Source organism: Carcharhinus amblyrhynchos, chromosome 11 (assembly GCF_965287045.1).
Source record: "Carcharhinus amblyrhynchos chromosome 11, sCarAmb.v2.hapA, whole genome shotgun sequence".
In the NCBI taxonomy this organism is placed as follows: Eukaryota; Metazoa; Chordata; class Chondrichthyes; order Carcharhiniformes; family Carcharhinidae; genus Carcharhinus; species Carcharhinus amblyrhynchos.
The window spans coordinates 66,212,417-66,239,670 of record NC_137334.1 but is presented as its reverse complement, the minus strand read 5'-3'; the positions used below and the strand labels follow the sequence as shown (position 1 = coordinate 66,239,670).

The 27,254-nt window shown below is 40.6% G+C and overlaps 1 protein-coding gene across 9 annotated transcripts in view; it reads left to right on the top strand.

Annotated features, from left to right (window-relative positions):
• Window positions 1-27,254, top strand: part of nckap5l (NCK-associated protein 5-like) — a 567,643-nt gene that overhangs the window by 504,911 nt on the left and 35,478 nt on the right. For 8 of the 9 annotated variants that reach the window (XM_080199314.1, XM_080199316.1, XM_080199313.1 and 5 more), the window contains 4 exons: window positions 5,536-5,853; window positions 6,822-6,976; window positions 13,840-13,969; window positions 15,246-15,418. In XM_080199314.1, the coding sequence (XP_080055440.1) occupies window positions 5,536-5,853; window positions 6,822-6,976; window positions 13,840-13,969; window positions 15,246-15,418 (776 nt within the window). Of the gene's footprint in view, window positions 1-3,259; window positions 3,348-5,535; window positions 5,854-6,821; window positions 6,977-13,839; window positions 13,970-15,245; window positions 15,419-27,254 lie in introns of those variants that run through there. The other variant, XM_080199322.1, reaches the window with a different exon arrangement.

The window sequence follows — 27,254 nt, the reverse complement described above, 5'->3', positions numbered from 1 at the left end:
ATTTCAATACCTGCTATCATCCTGGAGCTATCCAGATCAGCCTTAAATAAACAATTTGCCATCCCATTTGAGCATCTTTATATGGACACCAGTGAAACTTCCATAACTTGGTCCCAGTGGGATCTATTTGTAAACCCTATCATACTGGGTATAATATCCTCTCGCCTTAGCACAGGCCTTATTATGTCACACAAAACCACCAAGACATATAAGCTGGTATTCGCCCTTGGTGAAAATGGCAACACCAGCAGAAAATCTTGCCAGACTGATGAAACGAGAATCGCGGCAGTGAGATCTTGTTCTCTTGTTTTCCCCGTCCTCACCGGTGACAGGGCAGCAACTTCACTTAAGTCCATTTTAATAAATTTACATCCATTTAAAGGGCTTCCCCACCATATATTTACCCCCACATTAAGAATTCCCCAACTCCACTGGGGAGGTTTACAGCTGCTTTTGCAAAATGTGAGGCAGTCGAGGGGAACCTACTGAGCAACCAAAGGTAAGTATAGCCCTCACTGGGGAGAGGGACATGCTAGGGACAATGACAGGGGTGAGCCTTTTGGGGACTCCCACTGGGGGGAGTTTTACCTTAATTGTTTGGGGGGTTGCCGCATTGTTTGTGGGGGGGTTCTCCCTATCAGTTGGGTGAGGTGGGTTCCTCTGGTGCTTGTGGGGGGTGGGGGGTGGGGGGGGGGGGAGGTTCCACTGGTCCTTCCTTCTGGGGGACTGGGTTGCCTCCATGCTTGTGTGGGAGTCCCTCATATCAGTTGGGGGGGGGGTGCGGAGGTAGGGCGTATTTTTTTCAGTGCACATTGGATGCCCTTTAAATTTAGCACCCCAATCTCTGTGCAACCGCCAACATGAGAGCAAAGACACTCTTCCAGAGTGGTTTTCTGGAGAGCTACATGCCAATTTTTTTTCTTTCAGCCAGCACACTGTGCACACTCTCCCCCTCTCAGCCAACTACTCACTGCACAACTTCCCCTCCCAGAAAGTGCCAGAGAAGGCTTGGAATTGGAGTATAAAGGAAATGTTTCTGAGGCTGTACCGCTTCCAATTTTGGTCCATTTCACAACCAAGCCCTCGATTGTGATCAGGTCGCCAAGTTGTGAAGGAAATGCAGAGAGGGAAGATGGGGAAAGAAATATGTGTGGAAATGAGCTGGCGTTATAATGTAACCTTGGTTGAAGTAGCCTTATTCCCACTCCTAAATCCCTTTAGCAGGAAGAAGTGCATCTTTGCAGAGAGACTCCCATGTAGACAATAAGAGGGGAAGATCAAGCAATCAGGAACTGTTTTTTAAAGGATATGATTAAACTAAAAAGAGTGTAGAAAAGATTTACTAGGATGCTACCGGGACTTGATGGTTTGAGTTATAAGGAGAGATTGGATAGACTGGAACTTTTTTCTCTGGACCATAGGAATCTTAGGGGTGACCTTACAGAGGTCTATAAAATAATGAGGGGCATAAACAAGATAGATAGTCGATATCTTTTCCCAAAAGTAGGGGAGTCTGAAACTAGAGGGCATAGGTTTAAGGTGAGAGGGGAGAAATACAAAAGGGTCCAGAGAGGCAACTTTTTCGCACATGAGATGGTGAGTATCTGGAACAAGCTGCCAGAGGTAATAGTAAGGTGGCTACAATTTTATCTTCTTAAAAAGCATTTAGACAGTTACATGGGTAAGATGGATACAGAGGATATGGGCCAAACACAGGCAATTGGGACAAGCTTAGGGGTTAAAAAAGGGGTGGCATGGACAAGTTGGGCCGAAGGGCCTGTTTCTATGCTGTAAACCTCCATGACTCGAAATAAAAATGTTTTGTGAGTGTCCTTTGTGCTCTTTAAGATGGCCAGTATCAGGATGAAACTCTCCAATCTCTGTGAGAGATTAGTGCCAGATGGAAGCATTTTTTTTAACTAGACTGAGGCTTTCCTCAGCAAAAGTAAGGTTTTAATGAAGAAGATAAAGTCAAAGAATTTTGAGAAAGGAAGGCTTATAAAGCACAGAATTGATCTGCAAGAAAAATAATAAGCCAGTTATTTTCTTCATTACTGTTCCCAATTCATTAACTCTTGGGGTGCCTCCTATTAACAGACAAAACAAAAAAAAACTTGTAACATCAACTAGGCAACAAGAGAGAAATTTGCAAGTAATGGGATCTATTAAGTTATACAATTGATATCAGGTGAGGTCAGGTCTTCTTAAAAAAAGTGCCAACAGCATTTGTGTGAAGGAGAAGGGGCTGTGGTGGAGGTGGTTGGGGGAGTGGAGTGGTTCAGTATACAGTGATAAATACTTCCACTGGGACAGGAAAACATTGAGGTGGATTTTGTGGTCAGTGTAAGAGCAATGATGCTCACTGCTGACCGTGAAGCAAACTGCCCATAAAAGTCTAACCACTTCCTCAGCCTGATTTTCCCTTTCCCGATGGCAGCTTAAATCTGGTACCTAAATACGGAGATCTCCAAGCGTCTGACATACAAAGCAAACCAGGAAATTAAAAGTGACCGTCCTTCACTTTTGATTTAAATTTTCAGAGCGTGAATTGATTATAATTCAATTAAGGTGGAAACTGAAAAAACATAAATGAACGTTAAAAATGAGTTTTAAACCATGTTGAATTTGTTATAATGTCCAGAAATTTTACATTGGCTCTCCAGGACCTCTGAGGGTGTTCAGCAGCAATTATCGGCTTAATACACCTTTAAAATCCCATTTACACCAGGTTCAACAAGATACATCTCTTTTTGAAGGGTTCTGACAACGGAGAAATTTTTGTCAATTCACTTGTCCTGTCAATTAGCAAGCTCAGGAAAAGCATAGAATCAATGACAGCAACTTCTGGATTTCAGCAATATTTACACATGTCCTGGCTCCCAGAATTGCTGTCATTTACAGTGGAGGAATGACACTGATGACAGTCTTGTTGTCATTACCACTGCAAAATCAAAATTGTACTTACGTACAAAATTTGTCACTGCAGGTCCTAAGATTCCGACTAATAATCTTTCAATTGTAAATCATTTTATTTCAGTCAAGGCAGGGCAAAAAGCCATGTAGATGCAAGAAGTATTGTTGGAAACATTTTTTTTTCAATTGTGACTTCTCTGTATAAACTGAAAAGCTTTATTTGCTTCCTTTGCCATATTGGATAACTATAACATACCATAGAGGTAACATAGATCGATTTGGGTTAGATAAAAGCTTTTGCTTATATTAATTTTCTTTCAAAGTTATAGTGTCATTTCTGTCCCAGAAAATGCAGGAAAGACTCAGAACTTCAGGCAGCATCTGTGGAGAAAGGAAAGTGGGGTTAACGTTTCGGGCCAATGAGCCTTTGTCAGGTAATGAGTATTGACGTGGATGTGTAGTGGCATAAGGGACTATTGTGTTGTCATTTTATAACCTGATACTAGTTTGAATTCTCTAAAAGGACCGTGTGGCTCATTTTTTTTTGCCCCAGTCCCTGTCAATTCCCCTCTTCCTTTTGCTTGGTAATGGTATGTCTGGAGGAAATGCCATTCCTGATTCGGAGAAGCCAAGACCATTGTAGGGTGTCAACAATGTCCCGTCCTCAGAAACAGCATAGTGGCACAGGGGTGAGCACTGCTGTCTCACCAGGGACCTGGATTCGATTCCTGGTTTGGGTCACTGTCTGTGCGGAGTCTGCATGTTCTCCCCTTGTCTGCGTGGGTTTTCTCCCACAGTCCAAAGATGTGCGGCTTAGGTGGATAGTCTATACTAAATACCCCCTTAATGCTAGGGAGACTAGTTAGGGTAACTGCATGGGGTTATGGAAATATGGTCTGGGTGGAATTGTGGTCAGTGCAGACTCGATGGGCTGAATGGCCTTCTTATGGACTATGGGATTCTATGAACAGTGAGCAGCAAGTGCTAGTCTGTGTGAGCAGGACACCAGCAAAACAATAATTATTCAAAAAGTTATTCTGCCCTGCAGGAATCCAGAAATCATGGATGAAACTGTTCAGACCCTTAAACTTTTAATTTCCAGGTATCTCATTTGATTCTGACATAAACTACAACTTATGCTGTTCATTCTAGCCCACACTGAGTGCATTGTCAGTGTAGCAGCAATGGTAACTCTGAGCTGCAACCACTACTGGCCTCATTAAATTATACACCAATGAGCCCACTTGGTGGATAGTCCAAAATAGGTGGCACAGTGGTTAGCACTGCTGCCTTGCAGTGCTGGAGACCCAGGTTCATTTCCGGCCTCGGGTCACTGTCTGAGTGGAGTTTGCACATTTTCTTGGTGTCCGCATGGGTTTTCTCCGGGTGCTTCTGTTTCCTCCCACAGTCCAAAGATGTGCGGGTTAGGTTGATTGGCGTGGCACAGTGGTTAGCACTGCTGCTTCACAATCAGCATGTGAATTTTCTTCCTTTAGTAAACTGGGATGGAAGGTGCGTTTTCTGATTTTCTGTTCTAATGCTGACATTCCAAAGTCCTTTGCATATTTTACATAGAATAAAATCCCTCCAGTGCAGAAGAAGGCAAATTGGCCCATTGAGCCTGCACTAGCAATAATCCCGCTCAAGCCCTATCCCCTTAACCCCAGTAACTTATTCTACTGGTTCCCCTGACACTAAGGGGCAATTTACCTTGGCCAATCAACCTAACTTAATTTGGAGGAATGCGTGCATTTCAAAGGGGTGTTGGCTGAAGGCAGTTGCAGAGATAGATGGGGACAAGACAATGGGGGGAGGGGGAATTGAAAACAAGGATGAGAATTTTAAAATTGAGCAGTTGCCTAATTGGGGGCCAGTGCAGGTTAGAAAACACAAGTGATGGATGACAGGAAATGAGTGCAAGTTGAAATAAGAATTTTGGGTGGGCTTCGAATGGCCACTTGAATTTTTCATCACTCCACCATTGGTGGCTGTGCCTTCAGTTGCCAAGGCCCAAAGCTCTGGAATGCCCTCCTTCAATCTCTCTTACGACGCTCCGTAAAATCTATATCTTTGACCAAGCCTCTGGTCGTTTGGCCTGATATTTCCTTTTGTGCCAAATGTTTGCTTTATATCTCTCCAGTGAATTGGCTTGGGATGCTTTGTTGTGGTAAAGATATTATAAATAAATACAAATATGTGTTATGTGTTGTATGGGAAGGGGGTGTTGAAATGAAAGATGGGAGGTCAGCTCGAATTGAATTGCAACAGACAAGTCTGGAGGTAACAAAAGTATGGAAGAAGGTTTCAGCAGCAAATGAAGTGTTCCAGAGATGTATATTTGTACAAATAAAGGAAATGATGTGCTGTTTCTCTGCAAAAGGTATAAACATGAATAAGGCATGTTAGAAACTAGGGTGTATCAGAAACAATGAGGTATCATTTTATATTTTGCTTTTTGTGTAACTTAATCACAACAATGTTTGTATCAGTATTTGGAGGATTATTTTTAACGTTAATGTTTATTCTCTTAGCATCTTTTTCCTGAGAAATACCATTTTATTGGCTGTAACAGCCAGAATTCCCAGTTGCTCCACCCACTTATTTACTCTTCCTATAACTCAGGGTCCAGCTGTCAGATGAGGACATTGGACAGTGGAATTGGAACTTTTCCCCTTCCTGATTCTACAAACCGGGCGACAGGAAGACACCTTCCCAAAGCAAGATCCTACCTTGAATGTGACCTTTCCTCATCCCTGCAGGAAGCAGCCCATTTGACCAATGTTTCTCAAAAAGCAAAAACACTGGAGCGAGAAGTGCCCAACAGGACTGAATGCAGCAGTCCCGGGCAAGACATGATTGGTCATTCAGCTTCGGATCCGACAGTGGCTGCCAAGGCTGTACAGGCATTTCAAAGTTGCCTTCCTGAGCCATCCACTGCAGGTAAATGTCAAATGTACTTTTAGCAAGTTATATACCCAAATGTCTCTGCACAGCGCGATAACAGGTCATGGAATAAAAGGATTAATTAACTTATAGAATGTGAGTTCGTGCTAGTAAAGCTTATCAATGTGAAGTCTCAGAGGAGAGAACTGGCAGAATTTTAAATCCATTGGCATCTACCATATTCATATTAAAATTTTAATGAAACCCTTGAAATTAAACTCGTGCAATGTGAATATCATAATTAGTGTGTCAATCACATGATTTTATTCACAATTTCAAATGTGCTTTAAGTGTAAAGGCTATACTGCATAACTAGCATATAGCAATATAAATTGAGCAATGCTATGTGCATATAGCTTCAACAATATTCCTTTTGTCTCTAATATTTGTACTGATAATGTGCATGTTTGTGGGCAGCTCATGCAAGAAGCCTCAACCATACATTATGTGCTGTACAGCTCGATGGTCACGTATGTGACCTTATTTCTGGTATGGAGCAGGCAATGTGATTAAACACTGTCATTATAACAAATTGAATAGAATCCTTGAGCAATGGATTGTTTTATGAAGACTGGGTAATAGGAAAAGTCTGTAGTGATCTGGTTGCAAGACGTCACCACACTGACAATGGCAGAGTATGGTCTCTTAATTAACATGTCAAGATGTCAACATCGCAAGATACTGTAAACCAGATAGCCAGTGTGTCTGTATTCGCCACCTGATTATTTGCTAGGTGATTTTACTTTCTGTGCACATCTCTAGAGAGCAGTCCGTGCATTGTTTGCTGAACCATTTTATTTATTATATAGTTAACAACTGTTTAACCGTGAACAAAATATATTAAAATAAGTAATGTAAATATTAAATACCGTTAATAGACTGGATATCATGCCCTTACCAGAAAGAGAAATTCTGTTGACATTAAATGGAATTTGAACTAACTGAATGATATGATTCCGTCCTAGGTTTCCTGGTGCCTAAATGCAAAATACAAGATAATATGAATCAATGTTATATTCCTGCCCAATTTTCAAATATCTGTAAAAGTCAACATTCAGACCTTCCAGAGAAAATGAAGGATTTGGCGCAGCCAGGTAGCTCTCATGTGCTGAGTACACAGGTAAGACATCATTGAGGGTGTTCTTATATTTAAAGTATAAATAAGTTTGCTAAAAGTTACATTTCAATTCATGAGAATCCATTAATGCCTCGCAGATATTTGCTATCTTGGAATGTGAATTGCACATATAATTTCAAGTACATTATTTCTCATCATTAAACCGCTTTGCAAGAAATAGCACATATAATACCAACCGTCAGAGGATGGCAAGGGACAGGTTCAAAGCTGAATAAATCCCTTATACAATATCTAAACAGTTTGTGTGTAAAAGACAGGTGACATGAAGTGATTTCAATGCTGTAATCTAACTCGGATTTCAGATGACAGTCATAAGTGCTTGAGCTTTACTTTCATATCTTGACATTTTTGAACCCTTGCTTATGTTATCACTTTGTAGCCACATTGATATCCATTATTCTTGATACACAAGCTGTGATATTTTCCTGTAGCAATGAAATAAATCACAATCCCATTGTTGCTTAAGCCATGTAATTCAATTCTGCTCCACTCAGACATGAATCTTTAACCATGAAGAAAATGAAAATAGAAAACAACAAAGGAAAAGTATTGTTAAGCCTCCTCATATATTGTATAGGATAAAATACTTGCCAGTACGGTTCATGGCACCGACACATCGCAGTTGAGATGATGTTCATAAACTGCTTGTGCTTCACCCTCACAGTTTATGGTTTAATTTTACTCTTTGATATGTTGCTTTCTTGAAGCAAAATGCAAAGTGTTTTCCTATGTGTATACATAACTATTATATATATGTGTCCTTGTACACAAACTAAATGTTTGCCTTATAATTATGGATGAAAAATATTATCGCCTGCAAATTTATACTGCATATATTATAATTGTGCGTAACAATATCTCATCATTATAATGTAAAGTTGGGCCGAAGGGCCTATTTCCATGCTGTAAACCTCTATGACTCTATTGTAGGTTGGAAGCATAGCTGGTATCGTCATAAGTATAAGAAATGTTGAAATACAGAGATTTATTTAGGAATTATTGATTTCTGGATATATATGGCTGTGATTTGATGTAATAAAAATAATTCTATAACATTTATGCATGTTGAACAAGGAAGATTTAATATTACTAAAGCCTACAAACAAATCCGGGGGTAAATATAAGTGTGACAAGTAGCCAGTGCTGTGTATTTGCGACTGAGGATAAAACATAGCCCAATGTGCAATATGTTGCACGCAATGATACATTGGGCTTGACATGATTCTTAAAGGCTTGAGCATTGTTGTTACTGTTTACACCATCCAACACATTGTTGGCTTTTAGTTCCCCACAGAGCGTTAGTTTCTACTACAAGATATCAGTTGAATAATTTGGTATCTGAACCATGAGATGGGATTAGTTTTGATCTAAACACTTTTTGTAAAATTGTGGGGAAGCAGTTTTAAAGATTTATACAAAGAACAAAGAACAACCCAGCACGGGAAACAGGCCCTTCGGCCCAACGAGCCCGCGCCGCCGCATCACCCTACACCTATTCTACCCTGCATGTCTACGAATGGAACCCCTAACTTAGCCAGATTCAGGGGAGAATAGTGTCAATTTGGTAAAACCAATCAGCCTAAGAGCACATCTTTGGGGTGTGGGAGGAAACCGGAGCGCCCGGAGGAAACCCACGCAACCACAGGGAGAATGCGCAAACTCCCACAGACACAGGCCCAAATCCATGTATCTGCACAGCTAGAACCTATGTAAGGCTGATCTGCTGCTAAGTATCAGGAATCCATGATATTGTGATCCCAGTTGGTATCGTAATTGGATGGGAAGATCCCAGGATGGAGCCTAGCTCAAAAGATGATAACTTTTGCCTTTTTTTAGAAAACATGGAGGAACAGAGTAACAGAACTGTTAATTAGTTTCAACAACAAGAAAAAAATGATTAAACATGAAAATGGATTATGATACAATATTCCTTTACTTCCCCCTTTATCTTAACAAATATACACAAATTTTAAGACTAACATAAATTACAAAGTATATCTTAAGTTACAAATGACTCAGTAACACAAAGGCACTTTGTACACACAGATTAGCTGTGGTCAAATACAAGGGCTTCTCTGAGCCTAAATGAATGTCTGTGGATTTTGTTTCAGATGATTGTCACATGACAGTCTCTAAACTCCACTCCAAAACAACACTTTAAAATCTTTTTTCACAATAATGTTTCCCATTGGCGGTTTCCATTTCAAAATCCAGACCAAGTTTTCCTGATGACTCTTTTAAACAATCCTTTTTTAAAATCAAGCTTTCACTATTGGGAAAACAGTTTTAGGGATTTATATTTGTACTGGTAAACATTAGCAATTAGATATAGTTTTAAGTGGGTTTAATTTAATGCTTCTGTGGAAGAAAGGGTTAAACCAATAGTTAGATTTATGCTGGGTGTTGATTCAATTCCAATTGTGTTTCTATTGTGCTTTGAGAAGGCCATGGCATGAAAACGAGGCAATCTAGCAGAAGGATGACTCCATTCTACTTTTAGCAGCGGATTCAGTATCCATGCTTCACACCACCCCCTTTAGGATTTCTTTGTCTTTACTGCTGTACAAACTGTTGACAAACACTTCAACTCTCAATTCTTAGACTCTATTAAAGTAGCATCAAAATTTTGATTTACCACTGAAGTCTGTCTTCCCACTTTAAATCTGGCTACTGCAATTGCCTCGTTAACTCAGAACACATTGTTTACCCTTCCTTGAATTCTTCTGCACAAAACCTTGGTCTTTGGTTTCTTAACTTCAGTTGTCTTAAGACCTTACTATCTCAAATCCTTAGTTATCTTGACTGTGACTAATTGGTTCATTGGGAAGCCTTTCTCTTTGCAACTCCTGTCCTGTCCAATCTTCTGACAGTGTTGGGAAATGTTCACTCCCTAGTCTCCTTCTTCAAATTCAAACAAATTCAGTTAAACTAAGACCAAAATGCCTTTCTACAGTAAAAGGGCTTCCAGTTGCTAAGCAATGCCTACATACTTCTGCGAGCTTATTTCCTCTTCATGGTGTGGCTTTCTCTATGCATAATAGAAACACAGTTGGAATTGAACTAACACCCACTCATACAAACACCTTTGTCCAGCATAAATCCTAATCACTGGTTTAGCCCTTTCTTCCACAGAAACGTTTTATTAAGCCCACTTAAAAAATATCTCATTTCTAATGTTTACCAATGCAAATATAAATCCCTGAAAACTACCTCTCTTTTCCTAACAGTGAAAACTTGATTTTAAAAGAGGATTTGTAATGGATATGCAGAAATTGAAGCTTTCTTGATCTCCACCATTTAATATCAACAGGAACATTTTCAAGGAGTTATTCAGCTTTTTACCATTTATATAGATGATCTGGAGGAGGGAACCGAGTGTAGGGTGTCGAAATTTGCTGATGACACCAAGATTGGGGGAACGGCAAATTGTGCGGAGGGTGTGGAGAGTCTGCAGAAGGATCTAGATAGGCTGGGCGAATGGGCCAGGAAATGGCAGATGGAATTTAATGTTGGCAAGTGTGAGGTAGTCCACTTTGGTAGGAATAATGGTAGGAAGGACTATTACTTACGTGGCGAAAAACTGCAGCAGGCGACGGTGCAGAGGGACCTCGGGGTCCTTGTGCATGAGTCGCAAAAACCCAGCTTGCAGGTGCAGCAGGTGGTCAGGAAGGCGAGTGGGATGCTGGCCTTCATAGCAAGGGGGATTGAATATAAAAGTAGGGAGGTCTTGCTGCAGCTGTATAGGGCATTGGTGAGGCCGCAGCTGGAGTACTGTGTGCAGTTTTGGGCGCCGCACCTGCGCAAAGATATTTTGGCCTTGGAGGGAGTGCAGAGGAGGTTTACTAGGCTGATACCGGAGTTGAGGGGGTTGAGCTATGAGGAGAGGCTGAATAAACTAGGCTTGTACTCGTTAGAGTTTAGAAGAATGAGGGGAGATCTCATTGAGACGTATAAGATGATGAATGGGATGGATAGGATAGAGGTGGAGAGACTCTTCCCGCTCAAAAAAGACAGTAGGACTAGGGGGCACAGCCTCAAGATAAAGGGGGGTGGTTTAGAACGGAGTTGAGGAGGAACTTCTTCACTCAAAGGGTGGTGAATCTCTGGAATTCTCTGCCCGTTGAAGTGGTGGAGGCTGCCTCGCTAAATATTTTTAAGACGCGGGTTGATGGGTTTTTGATAAGAGAGGGGATTAAGGGTTATGGGGAGAGGGCGGGAAAGTGGAACTGAGCCACGACAGATCAGCCATGATCTTATTGAATGGCGGGGCAGGCTCGAAGGGCTAGATGGCCTACTCCTGCTCCTATTTCTTATGTTCTTATGTTCTTATTATGTCTCATGCACAATTACACACATACATCTTGGATTTCTGATGGCTTCAGGAAATTACAGACCCTCTTCTGACTGGCCTGGGGGTGACACTTAGGGCCAAAGTTTGAACCATTGGTAAAAGTGGGAATGATTATGAGTGTGATTTGAAAATCACCTAAGCATAGCCATTTTGGAAGCGCCAACCCTTTAAATTCCATTCCTGGCAAATCAGAAGAAGCAACTGGGGAATCAAAAAGCAAATGGAACCATTGCTATCCTTAGGCATCTTAAATTTGAATATACAGATAAATGACTAAACATTCTGATTTTCAATTTGCAGATAATTAATGCTTTTGAAATGTAACTGCCTTTTATTATGTGAATGCAGTGGCCAGTTTATATTGCATGTCATTCATTGTTAACTGCTAAGTAAACATTTTCTTGACTACTTTGTTGTCCATCCCTAACTGACATTATTAATATGCATCATTAGTTGGGTTGTAAGCTTCCATTAGAAAAAAAATCTAAATCCCACAGCAATGCATTAAATTTATGCAAAAGTCTACTAAAGTAGCACAGCATTCCACTAAAACATTGCCCTGTATTAGAGCAAACAAAGATTTTGACTTGAAACATTTAAATTATATTTCTGAAGGTACTTGACAAAGAATCACTTGAGATGAAAATTGTAAGACTCCAATTCCTGTGTAATACCAGATTAGGTAAAGCAGTTATCGGAAAGAAGTTTTCAGCAAAATACGTGAACATTTACCACTGAGCTTCTGAAGAGGCACTCCTGGAAGTTGTCTTTTTTCCCCCCTCAGATGCAAAATGGAAACCTTTAACATAGAACATAGAACATTACAGCGCAGAACAGGCCCTTCGGCCCACGATGTTGCGCCGACCAGTTAAAAAAAAACAATGACCCTCTAACCTAAACCAATCCCTTTTCGTCCATAAACCTATCCACGGATCTCTTAAACGCCCCCAAACTAGGCGCATTTACAACCGCAGCAGGCAGGGCATTCCAATCCCTCACCACCCTCTGGGTAAAGAACCTACCCCTGACATCCGTCCTATAACTACCCCCCCTTAATTTAAAGCCATGCCCCCTCGTGCTAGCTTTTTCCATCCGAGGAAAAAGGCTATCACTGTCCACCCTATCTAAACCTCTAATCATCTTATATGTTTCAATAAGATCCCCTCTTAGCCGCCTTCTTTCCAGCGAAAACAACCCCAAATCCCTCAGTCTCTCCTCATAGGACCTCCCCTCCATACCAGGCAACATCCTGGTAAACCTCCTCTGCACCCTCTCCAAAGCCTCCACATCCTTCCTGTAATGTGGGGACCAGAACTGCACACAGTACTCCAAGTGCGGCCGCACCAGAGTTGTGTACAGTTGCAACATGACACTGCGACTCCTAAATTCAATCCCCCTACCAATAAACGCCAAGACACCGTATGCCTTCTTAACAACCCTATCTACTTGATTCCCAACTTTCAGGGATCTATGTACACATACACCTAGATCCCTCTGTTCATCCGCACTATTCAAAGTCCTCCCGTTAGCCCTATACTCAACTTTAGTTTAAAGTTTATTTTTATCATTGTCACAAGTGGGCTTACATTGACACTGCAATGAAGTTATTGTGAAAATTCCTTAGTCGCCACACTCCGCCTGTTTAATTACACGGAGACAGAATTTCGTATGGCCATAGCACCTAACCAGCATGTCTTTCAGACTGTGGAAAGGCACCCAGAAGAACATAAGAACATAAGAACATAAGAAATAGGAGCAGGAGTAGGCCATCTAGCCCTTCGAGCCTGCCCCGCCATTCAATAAGATCATGGCTGATCTGTTGTGGCTCAGTTCCACTTTCCCGCCCTCTCCCCATAACCCTTAATCCCCTCTCTTATCAAGAACCCATCAACCCGCTTCTTAAAAATATTTAGCGAGGCAGCCTCCACCACTTCAACGGGCAGAGAATTCCAGAGATTCACCACCCTTTGAGTGAAGAAGTTCCTCCTCAACTCCGTTCTAAACCGCCTCCCCTTTATCTTGAGGCTGTGCCCCCTAGTCCTACTGTCTTTTTTGAGCGGGAAGAGTCTCTCCACCTCTATCCTATCCATCCCATTCATCATCTTATACGTCTCAATGAGATCTCCCCTCATTCTTCTAAACTCTAACGAGTACAAGCCTAGTTTATTCAGCCTCTCCTCATAGCTCAATCCCCTCAACTCCAGTATCAGCCTAGTAAACCTCCTCTGCACTCCCTCCAGGGCCAAAATATCCTTGCGCAGGTGCGGCGCCCAAAACTGCACACAGTACTCCAGCTGCGGCCTCACCAATGCCCTATGCAGATATGGGGAGAACATGCAGACTCCACACAGACGGTGACCCAAGCCTGGAATTGAACCCAGGTGCTGTGTGTTGGCCGTGTCACCATGCCACCCCACCTTTTGGCAAAATATAATGAAGGTATCAGAATGAAATGAGTGGACATGTTCTAGCAGCTGTACAATTATTTTTGCAGGAACAAGCGATGCGGCTATGTTCATACTCTGCCAGTAGCAGTGACAATGAAACAGAAGCAGAATTTGGAACAAATGAGCATGGAACCGGGGGTAAAGAATTACTCAACAAAATGAGGAACTGCAAGCATGGTAAACTAATTGAAAAATCTTATATCTTAACCCTAAGCAGTTACCAATTCTTGCAGAAGAAAATGTTCTCAGGGCACTGTAAATTCTCCTAATATCTGACTACAGTTTATGGCCTATTTTAATACATTACACAGTTTGTTTTGGCTCATTTTCAATAAGTAATAATCTGAGCAGCCATAAAAACCACATGAATGAGTTTTGCCTCATGTGCTGTACAGAAAGGAGGAAGTGTGTTAATGTCCTGTGACCATACCAGGGAAAATATTTTGACCTGTTCACCACTGTATAGATTAACCACTTTAATTTATTCAGCTTTTCTTTTGTTGTACCCACCTTACTGAATGAAGCAAGCTACAATGGCGCAAGTTGCAGGTGAAAGCACACTCCCCTCCCTTTTTGGAACGTGCTGTTTAGGAATATAGATTTTATTCGGTTGTTTTTATTAGTCTTCTGCAGCAAAGGGTAGATTGTACTTTTAATTGACTTGAAGAATAGAACCTTGAAACTCCTCTGGAGAGTTTTTCAGATGAACTCAGATATAACGAAGGAGACAGATGAAAGAAGCATCCACCAACAATACCAGCAGAATTTTGAAAAATCTAATATGAAGAGTCTTATCGTAACTGCCTTTAGACTTTTGAATGGACCTACCTTATATTAAGCTGATCTTTCTCTACACCCAAGCTATGACTGTAACACTACATTCTGTGCCTTCTCCTTCCCTTTATGAACAGTATGCTATGTCTGCATAGGGTGCACGAAACAACACTTTTCACTTTATACCAGTACATGTGACAATAATAAATCAACATCAAACTGGGCACTACTGCTTAACTACCCAGCTCCCTCTCAGTAGCAAAGGAACCATAATCGGCCATTCAGCCCTTCTGCTCACTGAGCTATGAATGTACAATGTGAGTCAATCTAGGAGGAGAATTCCTAGTCAACATTGACTAACCTTTATACTTTTTAAACAGGCTGGATTGTTATGCATATGAAGCAGGATTAAAGAGGATTAAGTTCCGTAGGCATAAAAGGCACAATGATTAAAACGTTTTCGCTGCTGTTGTTTTGGCGGCTATGTTATTTTGAACAAGATAGGCTGTTGAAGCCAAATGGAGTTATGATCAATACGCACTTTGCAATGGTGCTCAACCAAGAAAAACCCTCTAGACTTCCTCGTGATTTAATCACTGACCCTCAACGCTCTCAGAAATAAAATAATACTAAGTTCAACATTTGTGTTATAGATTTAATTTCTGTTTACTTTTTTCAGAAAGTCAACAACACCACATTGACAAGTATCCGTGCTTTGGAAACACATCAGCAGTTATTAGCTTCTGCCAGCCAAATCTATACATGCATTATGGAAAGGAAAGGCAACATTTCAACGTTAAGCGGTTGCATAGTGGCATAAGTAATGATGGCAAGGCTGGTGGTACTCCAAATGTAAGTATATATTTGCCAATGTATTTGTTTCCGTGTAGCTGGTCTTAATGGACCCTGTAAGTTTCTGTACTTCTCATAATGTGACCTGTGTGATATTGCGCAGATATCAGAAACTTTGAAGTAAATATTGCCATTACATACCTTTCAAAATTGCATATGATCTAGAGGCGTGAACACAAATGCTAAATACTGGAGACATTGGCAATCTGAAATAAAAACAGAAACTGGTGGGAATGCTCAGCAGGTCAGACAGCATCTGAGGCGAGAAGCAGTGTTCATGTTGATGACCTTTCATCAAAATGGTGAAAATATAATGCCATATGTGTTTTATTGCTGATATTGGATACAACAAAATCAAAGTAATAATGAGTGCAGTGCCTGATTTCCAGCTGAGATGCACATATTTTCACTGTAATTTTCCCTTTAAATGCTTTTTTAATAAAATCAGGCACTATCCAATAGACATATACTATAACATAAGGTACCTAACAACATTTTCTCTATTGTATTATTTCAGTTAACAACTTAATCCATAACAAACTTAAATTGTACTATGTTGTGATCGCTGTCACTTAAATGGTCCCCCACCACCATCTCAACCACCTGAGTGTCTTCATGCCCCAGAATCAGGGTTGGCACAGCTACTTCCCCTGTTGGGCCTTCCACATATTGATTTTAAAAAGCTTTCCTCTACACATTTCAAGAAATCTACTCCATCCAAGCCCTTAACACCATGTATATCCCAGTTAATGTTGAGAAAGTTGAAATCACCTAATACGATAACCCTATTGTTATTATTTTTACACACCTCCACAAACTGAGCATATATTAGTTCCTCAATATCCCTCTGACTATCTGGTGGTTTATAATAAATTCCTAACACTGTGGCTGCTCCTTTTTGATTCCTAAGCCCTACTCACAAAACTTCATTTAATGTCCCGTCCAATATACCATCTCTCCTTAACCAACTCCTTAACTAATAATGCAATGTCCTCTCCTCTTTTACCTTCTCCCCTGTCTCGCCTGAAGATTCTATATCCCGGAATGTTGAGTTACCAATTGTGTCCTTCCTTCAACCATTTGAACAATGAAACTAATCTCTGCTTCTCCACTAGTCCTGTCAAACTTTCAGACTGTCTGTCCAACATTCAGACTTAAATGAGTTTTAATTTCTTTCAATTACATTGATCAAGGAGAAGAAATTAATCTTGAGTCCCAGGTCTGTAACACAGAACAACTAAAATACTCTTCAGAAATTGCAAGTTGAAAAAATGACCTGGGTCTCAAAATATCCAATAATTTTATCTGTTACATTGCAAGTTGGATATACAAGGTTAGAAGTGTGGTGTTGTTCAGTCTAGAATGGAAGAGTGAGGATTCTAATGCCCACAGAACGTGCTGGAGATGGGTGGAAGAGATTTTAACATTTCAAAAATTGTAATCTAACTATTTAAAGGGGGAGGCAATGATCTTGTGGTGTAATCGCTAGACTATTTATTCAGAAACTCAGCTAATATTTTGGTTACCCAGGTTCAAATCCCGTCACAGCAGATGATGGAATTTGAATTCAATAAAAACAATCTGGAATTAAGAATTTACCGATGACCATAAAACCATTGTCAATTGCTGGAAAAACCCATCCGGTTCACTAATATCCTCTAGAGAAGGAAATCTGCCATCCTTACCTTGTCTGACCTACATGTGACTCCAGAACCACAGCAATGTGGTTGACTCCCAACTGCCCTCTGAAATGGCCTAGCAAATCAGTCAGTTCAAGGGCAATTAGGGATGGGCAATAACTGTTGGCGCCACCAACAATGCACATGTCCCACAAATTAATTTAAATGAGGCAGCATACCTCAAATCTTACCAGTGTTTTAGGAAACCTAGCATAGAATTTCAAGGGTGACAAGAGCGTCAGCACCCAAAGTACAGCCACCCACTCTCTAAGCCCCACTGCCATTTAACGCTCGCTTGAGTGCTAAATGGCAGTGGACAGGAAGTCACACCCATGAGAGCTGTCGACCAATCAGTTTAACCGATAGCTCTTCAACTTGGCCAGGAACAGCGCTGCAGTGCAGTACTGCTGTGCTTTGCCTGGACTAAATCCCAGCACCTTTGAAAAGGTAAATTCTGGGAGTTGTGGAACAGGAAGGTAGGGGATGCCAGGAAGGCGTGGGGGTTGGGGGGGAGAACGGCGATCGCAATGTTGGGTGGTAGGCTGAGGGTGGGGGAGGGGGTGTCCCAGATCTGACGTTTTCAGAGTGTAGTGCCCCTCTCTTCCCACCCAAGATGCAATTGTCACCACCACCACCCCCCAACACACACACACACACACACACACACACACACACACACACACACACCTGCTACCAGCAGCCTCTTAAGTGGCAAGGTGATGACTTGAAGGCCTTAACAAGTGAATGGGTGGGTTTCCCTCATATCTGTCGAAGTGTGAAATTGTGTCAGGGTTTGGGTGGGTCAGTTCCTGGGGTTAATCCCATCTTTTCAATTTCATGCTTCCCCCTGAACCTCCTCATAGCCCACCTTGTGGGGAAGTGTAAAATTCTGCCCCTGGGAACTAAAGGGGAGCAAAACTGGCAAGGTTCAACAGTTATTTGTTTTTTAGCACATGGATGGAAGGAGCAGACCTGCTTCTCCCTTAATTTGTCCTGCTTCTGTCTTCACCATCCCTAACTGCAACCTCACACCAGACCTTTCCGATCTCACTCCAATCCCCAACACCCATACACCTGGCTTTCCGATTTCCCTCCCTTCCTTACCTCCCCACTCACCGCCCAGCAACCCCCCAACCCCCATCCCCTCAGGAAACTGACTTTTGTTTTAAACTAAAGCTCCACAATTAAATTCAGCAGGACCCCCAGATTATTCATATTGGCTTGATTCTTTATATCTGCGACTTTTAATTGATCCAATGGAAAAAATGCAATATTATATAGATGAACAGAGCTTAACTGTACAAGTAACTTGAATGTCCTTAATTTTAAATACATTTAAATCTTTCTGAAACTCAGCTAAATTACTAACAACCTGCTTCTTAAATCTGTGTTATTTCCTTGCTCATCATTTTTCTTTCAGCTTTTCTATTGATTGTGTTGATACCTGACATGGGTGCTTTAAATATGTTTTGTGAAACCAAACAACCTAGTATGGCATTCATCCCCTCAACTCAGTTCAGCCCTTCATTTTGATCATGGCTGACCTGTACCTCAACTCCACTTTACCCACCTATATTTATACTGAACAAAAGTTGAACAAAAAGATATCTATCAATCTCACTGGGCAGCATTGTGGCACAGTGGTTAACACTGCTGCCTCACAGTGTCAGGGACCTGGGTTCAGTTCCCAGCTTGGATCACTGTCTGTGTGGAGTCTGCATGTTCTCCCCTTGTCTGTGCAGGTTTCCTTCCACAGTCCAGAAGATGTGGTGGTTAGGTGCATTAGCTATACAAAATTCTCCCTCAGTGTAACCAAGGAGGTGTTGGAGTGTGGCAACTAGGGGACTTTCACATTAACTCCATTGCAGTTAATGTAAGCCTCCTTGAGACACTAATAAACAAACTCAATTTTTTCCAGATTTGAGATTTCCGCTTACGTTCTGTGAAAATGTACATTCTGGTTGCAATCTTAAATGCTCTTTCTCTGACTTTAACATTATGCACCTTTATATTGGAGTCCCTCATTAAGGGGAATGTTTGTCTGTGAAAGGTAAGGGAAATATCATCATAGTCCCAGATGACTAAAGGCTGCTCTCCCCTTTGAGGAGAGAGAGCTGACTGGTGGTGATTTTTAACCTCAGGTGAGCAGCAAGGCTGAGAAGGCAAGCCTTCATCAATAACCTTAATCCGAATGGGAATTGCACCCACACTGTTAGTATGACTCTGCATCATGTCAACTGACCTTCATCCTCTCAAACCCCTTTATTTTTTTGAATGCAGCAATGAATGGGTGGCACAGTGGTTAGCACTGTTACCTCACAGTGCCAGGGTACCAGGTTCAATTCCAGCCTCAGGTCACTGTCTGTGTCGAGTTTGCACTTTCTCCCTGTGTCTTTGTGGGTTTCCTCCAGATGCTACCTTTTTCTCCCATTGCCCAAAGATGTGCGGGTTAGTTTGATTGGCCATGCTAAATTGACCCTAGTGTCAGGGGAATTAGCAGGGTAAATGAGGGTGACGTGAATAAAGCCTGGGTGGGATTGCGGTACAGACTCGATGGGCCAAGTGGCCTCATTCTGTGTTGTGGGGATTCTATGATATTCTCTCGACATTCTTAATTCATGGAAACACCTATCAAGTTTACACAAACAGAACTTATAATGCAGCCCTTTTATTTCAGCATAATATAGTGGTAATTAAATGTAGGATATGCAAAAAAAAGACAAAATTTGTTTTTGGTTCAATCTGCCATTGAGCTTTTATTTGATAAATGTGATTAAATGACAAATTCTATAGACGTAGAATAGTGAATTGTACCAAGTGAAAGATGGAAGTAACTCGCTCAGCTAATTCAGCAATCAAGTGGTGAAATGTGTTTTTGCCACAGCTATTGTTTATATTTTCCTGAAAAGGCAACCATTACAATACTAATGATGTGTAATAATGAATAGGAAGCAGTAACATTATGTAAATATAGTATGTTATAAGGAAAAAAAATGCATTATAGAACTATGACCAAGTATGTAGGCTGCAATTTAAGTGTTTAAAAGACTGCATTAGATTTATAGCCTGCCATTGAAAACTGTAATGTTTGGCAAATGTAAAGGTAAATTAAGCAGCCGAGAAGGAATCATGGTTTTTTTTTGTAATTAATGTATGAACATGTCCAAGTCCTCTCTTTTCAATTCAAGATTTATTTTATAGCTGTAGCAAGATTTGTAAAAGTCCATAGGAGAAATTAGTGCAAATATTTGCAAGATGAAGTAAGCCGAATGGCAGTTAGTGAGTAACATGTCCTTTATAACCTTCTAATCTTACTGCCAGGCATATTTCTCTAAAATACCATTAAAATTCAATGGAAGTTGGGTTTTTTTTCCTCTCACCGTGATTAATACTGGGTTAAGGGACCATCAAAATGCATTCATGAGTCTGTATTGCTTCCAAAATTATAGACTTCACAAGTTGGTTTTACTACCTGATTTCATTACACAGCTCCCTGACAAGTGTCCCTGCTTGATTTAAAATTGGTAATTCTCTTAACAGTTGACATTGTCGGACAAAAAAAACATAACAATGCATTTTCCAGCAGAGTATCAACATTGCTGGGAAAGAAATGTATTGATCCTTCCATTGAAGAATAATTTACAGGATTTTTTTTCAACTTAGCTTTTAAGAATCTGTGAACGCAATTTTTTTTCATGAGCTATTAGTTACCCATCTATCCTTACACTTTTAGAAGTATTTCAACCTATAGATTCTCTCTGCTGGAGTTGTTTGGGTAGTAAAGAAATAACCACTATAAAAAGTGAATTAGTTGTGTGAACGCCATCTGTAATACATTGGTTCTGTAATGCTCAAGAGATTTGCCTATCAGTATTTAACTTTTCAGAATGACAAATGGGAAGCACTGACCATGAAAGTATACTGGCTCTCACGTCGTTGTATTTGGTCCAACGCCACAAATGTTCTCCATAATAATTTGCTCACCACAAAAAGATCTATATAGTATTTAAATTGAACTCGCAGGATTCAGAACATTAAGTTTAAAAAAAATCAAAGGGCCAATAATGGTTTGGTGATTACAACAGAAATATTCTCCCCTTAGTTTGCAAACTACCATCAATTCTAAGACTTTAACAAATTCAAACTGTACAATCCCAAAACTAAAGATGGATGCCAGTTAAGCGGGATCTAACTATTAACTACTATTCTTTTATGCGTTTACTAAAAAGCTGAAGACACAGTCCCTTTATACAGCTCATCAACAAAGAAATATTTATATGATGGTAGCAATGGGAGAGAAATATAATAATAAGTAGCAAGTTATGGCTTCTTATTTCTCTGGCGTAGGAACAGTAGCTGGGAATTCTCTGATGTCTGCTGCCTGCAAGAACGGAGAATTTGGCACTCAGCCAAGAAGAATCCTAGCCACAACTGAGGTCAGAGAATTCAGGCTTTTTTAAAAATTAATTTACAAGATGTGGGCATCGCTGCCTGAGCCAGCAATTGTTACCTATCCTAACTGCCCTCCATTTCAAAAAGCATTTGAGAGTCAACCACATTGCTGGGACTGCAGAGTCATACGTAGGCCAGACCAGGTAAGGATGGCAGATTTCCTTCCGTAAAGGAACAGCAGTGAACTAAATAGGTTTTTACAACAATCGACAATGGCCGTCATTAGACTTTTTAATTCCAGATATTAGACCTCCAAATTTCATGTTGTGATCTGTCAATCTGCACCCAAAGTGTGCAGGAACTTGGCTATCAGTCTCTGCTCAGCGACTCTGCACTGCTGTGTGTTGTGAAGTTCCGCACACATGAGGACGGCCTCAATCGGGATCTTGGGTTCATGTCGCACTATCTTTAACTCGCATGACTTGACTGAACTTGCAACATCTCACTTACTGTCCTGTCTGGAGACAATACACATCTCTTTAACCTATGCGTAATACTATCTCCAGTCACATTGTCTGCACCTTTAAGACTTGAATAGCAGGTTAGCTGTGAAGACTCGCATTCTAATTAATATTCTGTAAACTGTGTGTGCCTTTATATAAAGTTCTGTGATCACAATTTTCCACACACCTGACGAAGGAACAGTGTTTCTGAAAGCTTGTGGGTTTACTATCAAATAAATGGTTGGACTTTAACCTGGTGTTGTGAGACTTCTTACTGTGTTTACCCCAGTCCAACGTCAGCATCTCCACATCACAATTATTTCTCAATGCAGGGATCAATTCATTTCTTTTTCAGCAATAGAAAACCAGGTGTATAGTTTTTTGCAGGATGTAATGACCTCAATGAGGCCCATGAAGCGGCTGCTTGGAGTACAAGCTCCCTGACTAAGGTAATGATTGTCTGCCCAATCAGGGAGTCTCGCCAGTATATTGTGAGGAGTGTCAGGTCTACTGACAATCTGGATTCTGGCTTTGTACCAGAACCACACTGAGGAGTGAAGATAGTTTATAAATAAACAGATTCTAGTGAAGGAACATTGGCCTCTGGCCACTGAAGAGTTATTTCACAGAACAACAACTATTTGGGAAATTACCAATTTTAAAGCAAGTAGGGTCACTTTTCAGAGAACAACCAGGAAATAAACTAATTTGTGAAATCCTTAATTTCTGAAACCAACACAGGCTCATGAGTGTATTTCGATGTTCCCTTAACCCAGCACTACGCGTGGTGAGGAGGAAAAAAGCAACTTGCATTGAATTTTCATGGAAATTTGGAAAAATGAGTCTGACAATAAGGTCACAAAGTTATAGAGGACATGTTATTCACTAGCTGCTGGTCAACTTACTTAATCTTGCATAGTTTCTCGCAAGGACTTTTATAAAATTTCGACAGTTATAAATGTTGAATTTAAAAGAAGGAAGGAATTGGACATGTTCTTCTTGATTATCAAAAGAACCATATTTTCTTCTTAATTGGTTAATTGTTAAGCTCCCTGAACATACGAATTGTGGTCCTGGGCCAATTGTGGGAGCTTAGATACAAAGTTCTTGTAAAAGGACTGGAGTCTGCACCATGTTGTATTATGTGTTGAGATGCTTAGGTAGAAATCTTTGAGTGGACTCCTGGAAGCCATTCACCAAATATTCAAGTATACATTTATTTCCTTTTAGACCCAGGAGAAGCAGCAATGCTCCTCTGGGTCCACAAAAGATTTACAGCCTGGATGTAGCTGTTGATCATCTCCCCTTTCCTGACCCAGCCAGCCAGCTCAGTACAGGAAGCAGGCTAATTCCCCACCTTTCCCGACCAGCCCATTTTGAGTACCAATTGAATTTCTCAGCACATTTCTTCTGAAAGCATTTTGTAAGGAGCTAACTTGTCTAAATGGCTCCTGGAGGAATAGCAGCAGTCAGAAAAGAAGCTTCACGTGTCTACATCATGAGAGTCATTTGGGACGATTTATCTTTTGCTAAGACTCCAATTTTTAGCATGAACAGAGCAACAATTTTTTTTAATTGTACTGAAATTGTACCAATAGGCACTTCCATATGAAGGCGGAACCTAACATCATAATATAAATCAGGACAATACACTGGTTTAAGGACCCAAATGTCATTTTATTTTCCATTGGTATCATTCTTATTTTACAACCTTCCAACAGTACGAATGGTACAAGTTGGGAGGGTAGTACTTTCAGTTAAATGAAAAGCTGCTATTAAATATGTCAATAGTAATATCTTTCTGACACTTGGTTTGGGTAAAGTTGAGGCATTTGTCAGGTTTGTGTAAAGTTGAAGCACATGTCAGGTTGTATCATATTTCTGCCACTGATCGTAGCTTCCACAAAGGAGTCATGAGCCTACTATTCTGAGGATAGCCCTTGACCTACAAATGGCTAGCCTTTGAATTGCTGTGTAGCATTAAAGGTTCAGGGATGAAAGGCTGTAACATTAAGGCCACTACAGCTTCCAGAATAGAAGAAAAAGATTTTCATGACACACTAATGGGCATCATACACCAGTTGAACATTATTTATGCAATTAGGTCTACAATGCAGAGAAAATGTGGAAAATGATGTGGGTGCAGTCAAAAGTGCCCTAAATGAAAACTATTAAAACCTCAACACTATTTCTATTTGTCCACAGAGAAAACTATTGAATGTAATTCTTGGGAAAACATGGCATTGGTAACTTACTAAGTATGGCATGCAGACCAACTGACATTATTTGTGTTGTACTGCAACCTGGAAACAGACACAGGGAACAAAGGCGACATTTGACTACAGCAGGAAAATGCTAGTTTCAGCAATTAGTAGTACGTCCTGCAATGAGAAATGATGCAACGCTGGAGATGCATTAGCTCCTTGTGTAGTACTCTGCTGAATAACTACAGGCATAATGATCTGGCTACATACCCTCCTGGACTGGAAGGACTTCTGTGAGCTCTCGTGCTGACTGCCTCACAGTCCTTCAAGATGCTCCCTTGTACTGTTCACAATATTTTAAAATGCTTTCCATCAGTGAGAAAAGACGTACAGCTCTATGATTTGATGGATCATCTCTGTCCCCTTTATTTTTGAAGATGGGAGACACATTTGCTACCTTTCAATCCTGATTCCAATCAACTGTGCAAAATCTCCATGAGAGAACTTGCATTTGTTTGAGGTAATTCTTTCAGAAACCAGTGATGCAAGTTGTCAGAGCCAGAGTTCTCAGCAGTTTTACCAGTGTGTGATAAGTAATTCTGCTTTTTTTTTAATAGGCACACTCTTGACATACCAAAGGAATGCTTCACTCTTTGCTTTATTTCCCCAGGTATATTTTCCCTTGTGATCCCTTCTTGCAACCGTTATCAGTTTCTTGGCATTCGTCAGCTTATTTTTATTGATTTCCTTATCCTTTCCCACTCTTGAACACTCAGACATTTTTTATGGTTTCTTTCCTCACTAACATGTTTCACAACTTTATCAAGAAACCAAGTTTACCCTGTCCTCTGGCATAAGCACTGACTTCTTCAATCATCCTTGTACTGTGGCTACAGTGTGTATTGCCTACAGGATTCTCTGCAGCAACTCGCCAGTTCTTCTCTGGCAGCCCACCCCAAGCTAATGATCTCTGCCATCCAGAAGGACAAGGGTTCGATAGACTTCTGGAAATACAACCACTTCAAAGTTCCCCTCCAAGTCCCACATCATCCTGATTTGAATAGGTATCACCATTCCTTGTTGCAATTGTATAGGGTGTTGCTAAGACCACATCTGGAGTATTGTGCCCAATTTTGGCCTCCTTATTTGAGGAAGGATGTGGTGGCATTGGAGACAGTTCAGAGGAGGTTCACCAGATTGATTCCAGGGATGAAAGGGTTGATGAGTGAGGAGAGATTTAACAATTTGGGCTTGTACTCAAACAAGCCCAGTTTGTTTGGAGTTCAGAATGGTGAGAGGGGATCTGATCGAGGTATAAAATTTTAAAAGGGATTGATAAAATAAATGAAGACCAAATATTTACTGTTATGGGACAATCTAGAACAAGAGTCACAGGTGGGGAGGCAGTAGATTTAAAACTGAGGCGAGGAGGTACTTCTCACAGAGGATGTGAATTTGTGGAACTCGCTGCCCTATAGCGCAGTGGAATCTGAATTGTTGAATGGTTTCAAGAGGGAGGTAGACATATTTCTAATAAAAAAAGGAAAGATGGATATGGGGAACAGGTGGGGAGATGGATTTGAGACCAAGAAGGATCAGCCATGATCTGATTGAAAGGCAGAATATGCGAAGCGCTGAATTAGCCTACTTTTGCTCCTAATTCCTATGTTCCTATGTTTGTTCCCATGTTTCTTCCTCTGTTGTATTCTTTCATTGTCACTAGATTAAATCCTGGAACTCCTTACTTAATAACAATATGAAAATAACTTTACTACACGTACAGCAGCGGCACAAGAAGGCCAACATTTACCTTAAGGGCAATAAGGGATGGACAATAAGTGCCAGCCTTGCTAAAGATTCCCGGATGCTGAGAATGTATTTTTGAAAAGAACAATCTTACTTTTACATCTGTCCCTGGTTTATTCCAGTGATACATTTTCTTTCTTCACATCCTGAAACTGATTTGTTTGAAACTATTCCACAATCCTGCCACATCTTCTCTTTTCAGTATCCTTTCCCATTTTACTGTCCTACCCTAAAAAAATCAGCTTGTTTAAATTTGAGTTTTTTTCTAATTTGGTTTCCTTTTGTTTTCTACCTGCATCTCTAAAGCTGAACGTTGGAACATTTATGGCCAATAAATCCAAAATGACTCTTTATTTCTGCTTTGTTTGTTGCTCCTTCTTCATTTGTTAACACCAAATCCAATATTCTATTGATCCCTCGTGGGTTTCTTAAAGTATTCTAATTGGAGTTGTTGATCAAACAATGCTCAAAAAGGTCCATTTTCTAAGTTTCCTCTGTCCAGCCTGTTGACAGGAGCAGTTCACCCAAAGTGCCTGAGTTTTCTGCACACACTGCAGGTGATCTCCCATCTGCAGCTGGGCTTTGTGCCTGAAGGATTGACAGACACAACCTAATGGCCTTGCATTTTCTAAATCCTCCCCAGGTTGGATGAGGAACGGGTACGGGTTGATGAATTGTTGTTACGTGGCTTTAAATCAAGGGCACTGAACGGTGTTCTGACAACTGAATATAGTTTTATGTTTCAAAGGATGTTTCTGTGCTTCAAACCTCCAACAAGAAAAGTGAGGCAAGGGGGCTAGGAACATCTCATTCATACTCATTGCAATGTTAACAGCATTTTCTCTCTTTCTATTTGACGGTAGCGACCTGGCAATGTCACTGAATTCATACTCTTGTGGAAACTTCTCAGAGTTAGATGATGATCCATTGTTTGTTGAATCTAACTTGGAATGCTTTGGCATGCAAAATAAGCTTTCATCTTGGTTGTGACTTATTTCTTTTTAATCAGTGAAACTGTTCATTTAAAATAAATTAGAGTGGTAGACATTTGGTATCATCTCCTTTCGCTTTCATTCACTTCGAACAGTTCATACTTTTGTTTTTCTCTGATATTTAGTGGCTAATACAGAATTCCTTTTCCTATGTAGTTGGAAACAGGTATGTAATTCTCAATCTCCATCGCTGTCAGAGGCCGATAAATTATTTCTCTAGCTTTCCCAAAGTCAGTTCTGATGTGGCTTGAGTGAGCTGT